The 13268-nt window shown below is 40.4% G+C and overlaps 1 protein-coding gene across 1 annotated transcript in view; it reads right to left on the minus strand.

Moving 5' to 3' along the window:
* Positions 1 to 4037, minus strand: part of ofcc1 (orofacial cleft 1 candidate 1) — a 98892-nt gene extending 94855 nt beyond the window's left edge. The window contains exons 1-2 of the mRNA XM_057323416.1: positions 4016 to 4037; positions 1893 to 2033 (exon numbers count right to left, since the gene is read on the minus strand). Coding sequence (XP_057179399.1) covers positions 1893 to 2033; positions 4016 to 4037 — 163 coding nt within the window. The remainder of the gene's footprint in view (positions 1 to 1892; positions 2034 to 4015) is intronic.
* Between the last annotated feature and the right edge of the window lie 9231 nt (positions 4038 to 13268).

The raw sequence follows: 13268 nt of genomic DNA on the forward strand, positions 1-13268 counted from the left end.
CTTTAAGCCCTACTTTCCAAACTTTCTAAAATACTCAAATGCAATGCTAACTCTGAAACATGGCATTAACTTACCTCTCTTTGTGATGCCTTTGCAGGTGTCTTACGATATTGGATGTTGTCCCACATGTTTCGGGGAAAGTTTTGTTGCAAAAAGTTTCCTTTTAAGCGCACTGTCGATACATTTATTATGGTTTGTAAAACCAATCTGTATTATGCCGCTGCTCGCTGACATCGTGCCTGATGAATGATTGACACTGGTTCGCGCCTCGGACTAATCGTTCATTTGAACCGTTTCTTTCTTTTTAGTGAACCGGTGGAACCAGTTCAGCTGAATCGTTCCCGTTTAGCGTCTCCCGTAAACACTTAATATTATCCACAAATTAATTCAGTTATTCACTTTCTGGCGTGCATGACAGTCCCGCGGACTTGAACCAATATACCTGAGTTATTTAGTTACAACAACAGCACACACTGAACTGAACTGCTGTGTGAAAAGAGAACTTATGAGCACGCGCAGCTCTCGTTATAGAGTCGAGAGTCGGCAACAGTTTTCGGATCATTTGTTTTCGGTTCACAAGAATATTGCTCTATCAATGTTTTGTTTTGAAGGAGAAAATAAAACATATATCGCTGGACTCGGACGATACCGACTAGTACATTTTCGAGACCAATGACCAAGTCCGAGACAAGTCCGAGTTCAAATACCAACGAGTCCAAGACAAGTCCGAGACCATTAAAAAACGTCTCGAGTCCGGACTCGAGTCCGAGACCGGACTCGAGTACTACAGCACTATCCAAAACACAAACGTCAAACACAGACAGGTAATTTAACCATAAATCCAACAAGCAGGCAAACAATCATAATATGAGGTAAACAATTTTCTCCTTGAATGCAGGGAGGTTGCAGTTCCGTTTTCATGTCACATGGTTAATTTTTTTGTATATGAAATTGGGCTGAGCTTCCAGCTGGGCAGCCGGAGATGAGGATCTTAACCAAACTCTTCGGCCTGGCTGGTTGGGGTGGGGACGCCTCCTGCAGTCAGATAGAATTCTTTGAGCTCGGTGGCATGCTTAAGCCTGACATGAGCACTGTCCCACACCCACTTAATAGCCAAGGACACATTGAAAAGGGGTTAGTCCAGTAGAGGAGTTTGTGATTCACTCCACCTTTGCTCTTCAGGGCTTCAATATGACCTCAGGTGGCATCCTAGTTCTTGATTGAGCCTTTCTACTTGACCATTTGCTCTGTCTAACATTACTGAAATGGTGGTGAACCCATTGGAATTAGGATGATCAGTAACAAAGTCAACTGATAAATGTGACCAGGGTCTCTGAGTAATGGGTTGTGGTTTAAGCAAATCAGCAGGGAGTTTTTGTGGCATATTTCACTGTGCACAAACTGAACATAATTTGACAATTTGGTTACATTTTGACCACCAGAATGCACTGCAAATTAAAGAAAAAACTTTTTTCTAGCATATTTCTCTTTTTTAAACATTTGGCAAGTAGGGTAAATTCAGAGCTGCAATTTATTTGCCTGTAAAGAAGCAATAGAACTGTAATGAATGTTTACAAACCAGATTTTGTGGAAATTGTTAAAAAAACACAATTCAACATTGTTTTTTACATTTTACACTAAAATCCATGGACACTTTAACCCTGATAACATCAACTACTTCTAGATAGGATGTCTAGATGCTAAATTCTGCTGGTTTGATAAACTTTCTAATATCCTTAGACTGTCATCTATTGAAAGTACTGTGCAACATCCTGAAATTGACTGCAGTACTGTATCATCTTAAATACCTGTTGGGACAGGTTGTGTTGGAATGTGATACTAGACTTGCATTACAGAAAGAGGAGGACGCACGACTAAGACTGAAGCTTTACCTCTAACTGTAGCTGAGGCCGGCAGCTCCACGTTCAGACTCTTAGCTGCAAGGGTGCTATCCTGCATTCCACCCTCCATCTCCTCCTGGAATGCAAGATTGACCACACCCTTCATTACGCTTCTCTCCTCCTCTCCTTCTGCTGCAGAGAATAGACAGAATGCATGTGAAAATGATAAGAGAAGGTCATGCAAGTGCATTACTCTGAAACAAATTTAAAAACAACAGAAAATTCCTTTCAGACATCATTCACTTATAGATTGACACACAATGAGGTTCAAAAGAAATCCATATCAGGAAGAGGAATGAGGAAGAAGAGAAAAAGAGAGAATGCAAAAAAGATGAAGGAGAAAAAGAAGAAATGATTAAAATAATTACAAATTGCGCCCTGACAAGCAAGAGCAAAATTTAGCCCAGAGCCATTTGTCTGTAATTAGTTAATTAATCCTTACACAAATTATGAGCAATAACTCATCACGCGGGACTCACCCATCAGAAATTCAGCCGACTTGGATTTCTTCTGCTTAGGTTGCTCCACAGCCTTCTGCTACAACTTCTGGAGGGAAATTGTTAAATGAATAAATTAGCTGCAGAATGAAGATCATCATTTCTGATCCGCAACTAACGCAGTATTTTAAATATGGAACGACACGAAAATGTCATTTAATTTACAACGCTGCTAAAGGGGTCAAGCGCTAATTGAACAACAGGAGTGGAAGGAACTGGAATCATAAATAGAAAAGTTGACATGAATGCCTGATGAAGGTCACATTAAAATACTTTCATTGACCACCCCCAACCCAGAACCCGAGAGAAACAATGTTTTCCTTTCCAACAAAATGGCATTTTCATGCATGCTATGTGAAAGTGTTCGAGGTTTGGCGTGCGTATGAATATGCAAATCATCATAAATACATTGCACACAGCATGATGGCTCAAACACAAGAGATAGAAAATAGGACAAGAGAAATTAAAAACGTAAATGAGGATCGCACGCTTCTTAGCATGCACTAAAACTCGAATATGACAAGAAATGCATGAAAAGGTTCAATTGTGTAAAAGCTTGCCAGGCTATGATGTTTTAGGGGTTACTCTCTGTGGAATATCTTTATTCTTTCATGAAAATATTTAGCAGTTTCCCAACAAAATTGTGTTAATGCATAGTGAGCATATACGGCAATTGTGGCCAGCTGCTATTATGACAATTTTGCATTGTTACAAAGCAGCTGTACAAAAACCCATTGTGAAATAAACAAACAATAAATAAAGATGTATAGAAGATATGAATGAGGCTTTAAAATGGTTTACTATATACATTTTTAACAAATAAAAATGTAATATGAATAAAATGTCCTCCATCTTTTTTTTATTAATTTCAAATCTTTTCAGAGCTTGTGTTTGGATTTTTTTTATGACACTTTGACGTAGAAATGTGTATGTGCAGTATTTAAATCGCGCCTGTATGTAAATGAACTCTGATCGGAACAGATTACGGCGATAAACACTGGAATACATATGAACAGAGTGTACAGATTCACAACACATTAAACATCATTTTAAACACGGCAGTGTAAGTGGGAAATGTTTTTCATCCTATGTGACAGAGCAATTAAAGTTGAGCAGGACACACTCCAATCTGGTGCAGAGTTTAGAAATCTGCTTTAACATCCAACAAGCCCTAAAGCCACACATTCATTTGCACCGCTGAGATTAATGCTGATCTAATTGTAACTTATTTAAAAACCATTTGCTTTTCCCCCACTGTCTTCAAATCAATTTCTCCAACAGGAAGATGGTAAAACTGACCAGATATTTTAAATGTGTCATTTAAGTTTTTTTTTCTCGGTTTTAACTTTTGTTTATGTTTAGTCATTTTTGAATGGATAAAACTTTTTCCTGCACAGTTTTTTTTTTTTGCACATGTCCCGCATGGAAATTTACAAGTGATAATTGGCCACCACTTGAGAAATAAGCAAATAATGATTTTGCCAAAAGCAGAATGACACATAATTATCCCCACCAATTCCACATTTCATATTATTCATCCCGCACACTCTTACACTAGTGGATTTCAATTATCTCCCAGTAACAAATCTCTTTAATTACTTTTTGAAGTTGTCACACTGGCATTGTCATAGTCCTCCATGTTTCCCCTGATGAATTCATGCACATAATATAGAGTAGTGAAGGTGCATGAACAAAAGAGACCGTATGTGCTTTTTTAACATATTATTAATAAAGCTTCCTTATTTAAATTTTCACTGTTTATTTCAGGAATTCTGACATAAAGAAAACATAAATAGCTGTCAATGTGTTGCATAGTCTGTTATAATTATATTATATTATTTGTTTCAAAATATGATATAGATATTTCAGGCCACAAAAAAATGACGTTTGCTAAAGTTGTGCCATGCTTTTTATGTCACTTAGATGCTTATGAATCAACATCAATCACATTAAGATCTTAAAAATGTTCAAGATTTTAAAAAAAACGTCAACGTCAAACTTTTTTGTGATAAAGCAAGGTAAAGGTAATAGTTTTAAAACTATGCAACAGCAACAGGCTTTAAATTATGTTGTTAATATACATGTTTAAATCTGGCTTTATTGTCTGAGACAAATACATACATCAGAAATTCAGCGCTGGGCTGCTGTGAGGTGCCAAGTGAACTATGCCTTCATCACATAAAACAAGAAATTAAAACAAGCCCACAGACATTTGGAGGCATCCAATCAATTGCTAGAAAGGAAAAAGCTTTGTTTTTCTCAATGAACATTAACATGATGCCACTGTGCAGCAAACAGGACAGAGAAAATGCATGACAAGAGAAATGTATGAGATTTATAAGGGATTGTGATTGTTGTCTAAAGGAATTGGGCACACAGATGCCTTCTGCAGTCTGGGATCCGTTCAGAGCGTGCGGCTGGGCGTAAAGCTGGTGGGCATAGACCAGCTCTACAGTGAATTTTGCATACTGTACGGATCATTGCCCAGTTCAGAGCAGTCACATTGAATCTACCATCAACCAATTGTGCTTCATGAAACCGTCAACCCTCATTTACGTCTGACTGTTGTCTTCTGCTGGCTGCGGTAAACAAGCCCACGACAGACTCTCTCTCTCTCTCTCTCTCTCTCTCTCTCTCTCACCCTGCTGATGACAGTGTGACAGCCTCTGTCCTCTGTTTTACAGCTTTAACCTTAAGATTAAATGCACACATACATGCACAAACTTGCAAAAGCCAAATTCCAGCAAAATTTACATTCCCATTTGTGGATCATAATTTTAATGATACTGATGATATAAAAAGCTAGGACTTATTCTGTCTGATGTGAATAGGAACTTAAGAAATAAGCCTCTAACCTGCCATTTGAGGTCAAAAGTGTGGGCCTTTATTGCATATTATTGATTTTCTAACAGGTAAAATATGTTCAGCAGAATTATACTGTAGCAGATTCTCTGTAATCTCTGTTCTTGCATGGCTTATTGATTTTATAGCACTGAGGCCACAATCTGCGACGAGAATTGAATATTTAAAATTCATATTATATCTGTAAATACATCGAAACAGAGTGATAATAATACAGCTCAATCCTTTTAGTTTTAGACAATTTCACAAAATACTAATTGTTATTAAAGCAATAGCTTTATGTTGAACAAAACCATGTATGTTGGTGAAAACAGAAAAACATAATTAGAATTCAGACTTAATTAATCTACACTGGCCCCTTTATGTGAATTAGCCAATTATTTATGCATGTGTGCCCCTTTGATGCTAACTGATGAAGAGGGAAAACACAACCTTGAAAAATTACACAACTTTCTTTGTCATTTTAAAAAGGCCACTGAAAAACTAAAGGAATATATTTTTTCATCTTGCATAAGGTACGATGTTCAAAATGGGAAGCTAGCTTATTTACTAAATACTGTACAGTATAAACGGTATACTGTCTAATAAGTATGTCTTTTAATTATAATCAATATATTGTCAATACCTTTATTTAAAAAGAATAGTAAATTAACCACTGTCACAATCCACCGTCTGCCCTCACTTACAACTGGACTACACTTCCATAATCCTTTTCACCATCTCACCTGATCCCCATCATTGAACATTATTAGTTTATCCACGTCACCTGTTTATGTCTCATTATCTGTGTTATATAAGTTCTCTTCTTTGGTTGTTTCAGTGTCCAGTATTGTATGTTTTGGTGTTGTGTTTCGCCTGTGTTCGTTTTGGATTAAAGAAATCCTTCTGATTATCTGCTCGTTTGATCTGTTCCCTGCGCATACCGTGACAGAATACTGGACCCAAAAATTCAAGATGCCAACGCTTCCACCAGGACTGGCCAATGTCCTCGAGGCAGATATGGCTATACGGGAGATGCGACAGGCTGGACGATCTCTGGAATGGTACACGGAGGAATTTGTGGAGTTGAGCTATCGGGTGAGTTGCAGCGATCCTTTTTTGAATAATATATTTCTGTCTGGTCTGGATGATGATCTGCTCGCCCTTCTCGTGCTCCCCTTCGCGGAAGATTCCTCGCTGGAGGACTTCATTAACCAGGTCCTCCAAGTGATGGGCTCAAACTTCCGCGTTGGGGACGCCGAGGAGGACTTGAGCGGTCGTCATCCAGAACCAGTAGAGAGAGGGGGATCAGCTCCGACTCGCTCGATATCCGCTCCGCACTCCTCCGCAAAACCCCATCGCCGTAGAAAACGGCGAGGACGCCGCCACGCCTCTCCAGCCAGTTCTGAACCGATCCAGCTAGACTTCGAAGCCTGTTCCGAGCCGTTCCCGCTCGGCTTCCAAGCCCGTTCCGAGCTGGACCCGTCGGGACTGCCAGGGATCCGTGAGCCGGTCCCGCCCAGCCTTCAAAAGCCGCCAGAGCCCGCTAAAGAGGAGAATCTACTGGACTCGTGGGTAGATTGGGAAGCACCTTGCTTACTGCCTGTTTGCCCTGCTACCTCTACAGAGGTAGTTTCTCTACCCCTGGCGCTTCCGATTCTGGAAGTCGCGTTATGGTGTGTCTGGGCCGCACGCATGTCCCTAGAAACCACAAGAAGACCGGAACTCCCACCCACCCTCCCTCTCCAACCTCCTCGTCCCAAGCCTACAGCACCATGGCAGCAGCTACATCCTGGCAGCCCCTCGTCTCACCCTCAGCCATCCATCGGTGGTGAGGGATCGCCATGGGTCTACCAGTCAGCATCAGCTGCATGGCAGAAAGATCCTCGGTCTCCGTCCTCAGCCTCTGAACCCCAGACTCCACCTCGGCCCATCGACCCCGTGACATCCCCTCAGCCTCATCCTCCCTCGTCTGCATCTTTGTCCGGTCGTCCACTGGCTCGGCCTGGCTCCCTCCTCCCTCCGGATCCGTCTGGGTCGGTCGGCGATCCGCCTTCGCCTAAGGACTCTGCTCCTCCTGCTACGCCTCGTCGCTCCGTCCCGTCGGCTCTGTTGGCCTTCTCCCTCCCGTCAACTACTCCTTGGTCATCAGTCGCTCCGGTCTCGCCGCGGACTCCCAGGTCTCCGCCTCCGCCTCGGTCGAGTGCGACTTCAGTTCCGCCTGGTCCCGCTGGATCCTCGGTGTCACCCTGGCTCATCGGCTTTCTGTCTCCGCCTCAGACTCCACCTCCACCTGGGTCGCCTCTATCAGTCGGCTCCTTGACATCGTCAGCCTCTCCTCCTCTACGGCGCCGTCCTCCATCGGCTCCTTCGGCGGTCACCATCACGGTAGTGGTTTGGATTCCCGCTGGTTCATCCTGCTCCGGTCCCCTTCTGTCTCCGCGCTGGCTCCTTCTCCCATCTACACCCCCTTGGTTCTTCTGGTTGTCTGCCTGTCCTCACCTGTCTTCCACCAAGCTCCGTCCTCCTCCTGAACCCCCACCCGCCATCCTCTGTTGGATCTGTTACGGCGCGAGGTCGCGCCTTTTCGGGAGGGGGCGTTCTGTCACAATCCACCGTCTGCCCTCACTTACAACTGGACTACACTTCCCATAATCCTTTTCGCCATCTCACCTGATCCCCATCATTGAACATTATTAGTTTATCCATGTCACCTGTTTATGTCTCATTATCTGTGTTATATAAGTTCTCTTCTTTGGTTATTTCAGTGTCCAGTATTGTATGTTTTGGTGTTGTGTTTTTCGCCTGTGTTCGTTTTGGATTAAAGAAATCCTTCTGATTATCTGCTCGTTTGATCTGTTCCCTGCGCATACCGTGACAACCACTTAACGCTCCATTATTTTACAAAAAAAATTATGATTTAAGACGAAAATGGATGTTCAAGTAGAGTACATTGCATTGTGGCATAAGTTATTCCACAGTGCGCTGTTCTGTAAACTGTAGTATGTACTACACACTACTGAAAAGGGTATGTTATTATGCTATTTCAAACACACTTGATTTATGCTGCAAAATGATGAGGTTTAAAAAGAAAGCATTGTTTAATGAAGCATGTGAATGTACATTTTATGAAATGAAACACAGCAGTATTTTACAGTTTTTTTGTTCAATTGCTTGAGAATTTCTCAGCATTCTGTTCTGGTGTTTCCTTCACTCAATTGCCTACTGACCTCTCACAGGCCACTGCAGCAAATGTTAAATGTGAATGGTAAGTCTGCTTCTGACTTAATAGAAAACTGTAAGCTAAAGGCTCTGACCCCTTATTGAAAAGCGCACTCACATCCATGGCCACAGAGTGTGCGCTTTACTGCTCCCTGTGTGGTAACCTTTACCTGCACATAAAGAATTACTGGAAATTAATGCAACTTGGCTGCCTGAGTTTCTTTAGGTACACACACAATACACTTTATGTGTCTCTGTATTATAGTAGTTTTATATTTTTATCATAATGCGCTCAATGACAAAACATTCATGCAATTTCTGCTGCAAAAATAATGAATTTTGCTATTCTGCTATTTGTAGGGCAAAGCAATAGCTCCACTCTAAAATGATGGCATTGAAGCCAGTGTTGTCACGGTAGATATTCAATTTCAAGCTGGTCTGCAAAGTGAAAATGTTGACATATTTTAAGGAAAAAAATCTACAAATGATTTATCTTACAGTTTGGATAGAGTATTAAGCCTTGGTAAAGTATATTAACATTCAAACAAAACAAAAAATGTACACACTTCAGGTCTGCGTTGCACTGTGCTGGAGTAGGTTCATGCGGTTAATTCTTTTTAATGCATCTATGTGACTGAGAATAAAACACAATTGTATTCATTATCAAAAAGAAACACAATGTTTCCCCTTATTGTTTAAATTGTGTTTATTCATTTTCATCAGATACGGCTTGTTTAGTATTTCTATCTGCTCTCTTCATGGTAATTCACATGGCCTGCACAAGTTTCTGCAGAAATAGCAAAACAAACCCCAGGCAAAATGTGAAAGATTATCCTGTACTATGTGGGTTACGGTGAAACACTATACTTTTTCACAGTAAACGCTGCTCCACCGGGTGCGATTGTAAAACATGCTAAGCTATTGAATCTGCACTTTGTATATATGGGGAGAAATGTGTGTAGTAACAAGTGAGCCTGTGTTTTGGTAATTGTTTCAAATTACATTGCTCTTGATAAGGCAGGAAGAGGTATCCACTGCATCCTGCAAATTAAGACGTAGGGAACAGAAGATATCCCTCTGCATCGCAACACAAAGACACGCCGACCTGCTCAAATAAATAGTCAGGAAGAGAGAAACGCCTTTCGCTAGCTCCTCACCCGCTGATTCTCTGTCTTTTTGCACTCCAATTCATTGTGTAAGTCAGCCCAGCATTCAGAGCACCCATAATTCTCTCTGATGAAGCACTTGGTCTCTGCGGTTTCTCCACATGTGCATCTTATTGGATGACGTATGGGTTTTCAAACCCAATGTTTCTCATTTGGTGATTTGTTTTCATTGTAACTAATAAGTTAAAGAGGATGAATTTTTTATAGGGGCTATAAAATGCAATACACCAAAAAGGCCAGACAATTGGTAGTAAAAGCTGTTCGTTTCTATATGCCAAATGCTACTTTCAAAGCATGTGTGCCACGCTAACTGCTGCTCTGAACGCTGCCCAGAAGAGTCTTAAAAACAATATAAGCACGGATAAAAAAATGCTATAAACAATAAAATGAATAGTTTAACTAAGCATAATTAAATTATGATAATTTCACCATATTTTAGGGTGATATATTGTTTTAAAAAGTGGTTTTGCTGTCATGACATTTCTAATGGTCTTGGGTAACTTTATGCAACTAAATAAAAATATAATGGGCAAAAATTGTCATTATAATGGCTAGATGGTTAATAGCTCATTGCTGTTACTACGTATATACTATTTAGCATGACCATTGCATTGACCAAACAGCATGCAGGAAATTTTCCTATTTAAAATATACCATATGGACATATGTCATAAAACAAGAAAAGCATCTTTCTGGTGCACAATATGCATTGGCTCATTGTATCAAATACCGTGGTACTCTGATATGCAATACCTTACAGAAAAGCCATGTTCACATTCACATTGAAAAAGCAGATGTGAAATGCTTGGGAACATGATTCTCATATGCCATGGTTTTTATATTGTACCAGGTGCAATACACTATATGGTGCCTAAAGTTGTCTTAAGTCTAGTGTGACCCTGGTGACAGTACATTACCATCTCAATCATACTTTTCCATTATAACAACTCATACAGTATTATGGGATTGTGCCAGCTGGATTACGTATTAACTCAACTCAAAGTAGAATATTTCTACACAGCAATTAGCATGACTTTAACAACACATCAACGGCAGAACATCGATATACTGTAGGTCAATATTGTGCTCAATAACAACAACACACGCATAACATTAAATCACTTACCTTAGTAAGGTATGAAAAACTGACATCATTATGGGATGTCCCTGTTTAGCTCCATCATATCGTCATCAAAGGAAAGTTTGCTAAGGCCGCACTGACACATATTTCAGATACCTACAAAGCTCTCAGGTGAGGCGTCTGTTGCTATAGCGACATACCCCTGAGTCATGCAACCGTTAAGACTTGCCTCATGAATATTAAACAGGTCACGCTGATGTTGCTTGGTAACTTTCCTGGAGCGTCCCGTCATGTAACCTAATTCATATTTATGAGCAGAGCCCTCACCATATTAGGAGCGGTGGGTTTGCACCAGGTTTATTATGTTCGTGTGAAATGTGTCATTACCCCATCATGGTATGATAAGTGTGTACACAATGATGTTTGATGGTAAATTCTGTGTTTGTTTGACATGAGTGGTCCATGGCAGATGGCCTATCCAGTCCATTCGAAATGATCGTTCATTATTGATGGAGATCAGAAAGTGAATTTGTGTGCAAAATAGCCCTTTGTTACTGTAATGAGTTCCCATCTAAGGTTAGCAGTCTTACGGGTTTGTAAACATACATTATGCAGTATGACAATTTACACAAAAGTTCCTTATACATAATTTACAAACATACTTCACACAATCTAACCAGAGAAGCCAAACATCTGTTGTGAAGGATGATAGAGGTTGCATGACACACGGCTCTCTTGCACGTGACAAACCGGACCATGGTAAATGTTTGGCTTCATAAACACATACAAAAACATGTGGTGATTGAAAACAATGCAGCAGGATTATTTAACCCGTTTCTCAAATAAGACGCCTGTTTTTCGGGATCTGTTTGCATTGATGAGGGATTCTTCAATTAGTAGCACTTTGAAATAGGTTTTCAGACAATATTTCATCAACATAAAAACATTTGTCACTGTCACGTAGGGCGTGGAAGAAAGAACCCAGATGCAGGCAGGCGTGAAGGGGTTAACAAAACAAGACTTTAATAATTCAAACAAAAACCCACGATGGGGTGCAAAACAAAACAGGAACTAAGAACACGGAAACAAACAAACAAAAAAAACTATAACACAACACTTCCCTCGATGGGGCAAGAAAAAAACACGAACAGCAAAACTAAACTAAAAAACACGACCAAACGTCTCACAAACAAAACACGGCAGGGTAAACCAAAAACTCAGTCCACGGACAAGGCACGGGACAGGAACATGGGACCATTACCAACACGGGCATATACTAGCACGACCAGCACCTACAGGTAAGCACAAGGTACACGTACAATCCACGAGCACAAGACAAAGAAACATGAGGGCATTTATAGGAGAGACAAACGAGGGATAATGACACAGGGCAGGTGGGAAACATTAGACACGGCAGGGAAGCAATACATGAAACGAGAGGGGCGGGCCAATGACCAGACACGAGAAAGCACATGGAATGTCAAAAAGGTAAACACCCCATTGCTTCTCACACTAAACATAAGGATTTGCCACAACTCTGCCACAAGACCAAGAAATCCATGACAAGATAAAGCAGAGTCGTGACATGTCACTGTCTATAGAATACAGATCTGGCCATGTATATATTTCAATATACTTATACAATGCCTGATGGTGTGGATTATTGGTATTATTTACATTTAGTAATTTAGCAGACGCTTTTATCCAAAGCGACTTACAGAGGGTTTAGGAAGCAAAAAAGCGATATGTCATATAGGGGCAATAATACAATAAGTGCTAATACCAAGTTACTAGTTTCTACAAAAGCCAGAACAATACCTGTTGACAGAGAGAAAGAGAGAGAGGGTTAGCATTCACAGAAGAGTTGTTTTTTGAATGTTGTGAGAGATGTGGTTGACACATCTCTCTTACATATTATGGTAATGATTTTTTTTTATTTTTGAAGATAAAGTTTGGATGAACTTTAGACTTGCTAACACAACAGCTAGCTATTCTACTCTAAATTCTATATAGAATGATTAGATAATGACTGCTTTGTAGCACTTCCTCTGCAAACCTCGCCGGCGGCCCCATGACCGCAGCCTGATCGCTGTTGTTTACATTCATTATTAGTCTCTGATTGCTACAGTAATTCTGCCTCTCCTATAGTAAACTTGAAGTATTCGCTTTCTAAAGATACCTTGGTTGTGTGTGTTGTCAGAAGCACACATAAGCAGCAACCATTTCATTTTTTGGTATGTCAGATTTTGCACTCCTATGCCAGATCGTAGCGGTAGCGTTTAAAAATTTCTAAAAACAAAAGAATAACCATTAGGTATGTCATGTGTCTATATTAAGTAAGGGATAATGTACAGGCAGCCGGTTGTTATCGCAGAAATAAGCCACACTGAAGGGGCTTATTTCTTGATAACAGCTGGCTGCTTGTACAGTATCCCGCTTATTACACGTCTACTTGTCATGTGAGAAAAAAAACTGGACATGAAATTTGATTTTTACTTCTGTGAGGAAAAGCTGTTTACTTTCGGTTTTAAGGTAAGAAACAATGTCCAAATGTCACGCA

Source organism: Triplophysa rosa, linkage group LG23 (genome assembly GCF_024868665.1).
Source record: "Triplophysa rosa linkage group LG23, Trosa_1v2, whole genome shotgun sequence".
NCBI classification, from domain to species: Eukaryota; Metazoa; Chordata; class Actinopteri; order Cypriniformes; family Nemacheilidae; genus Triplophysa; species Triplophysa rosa.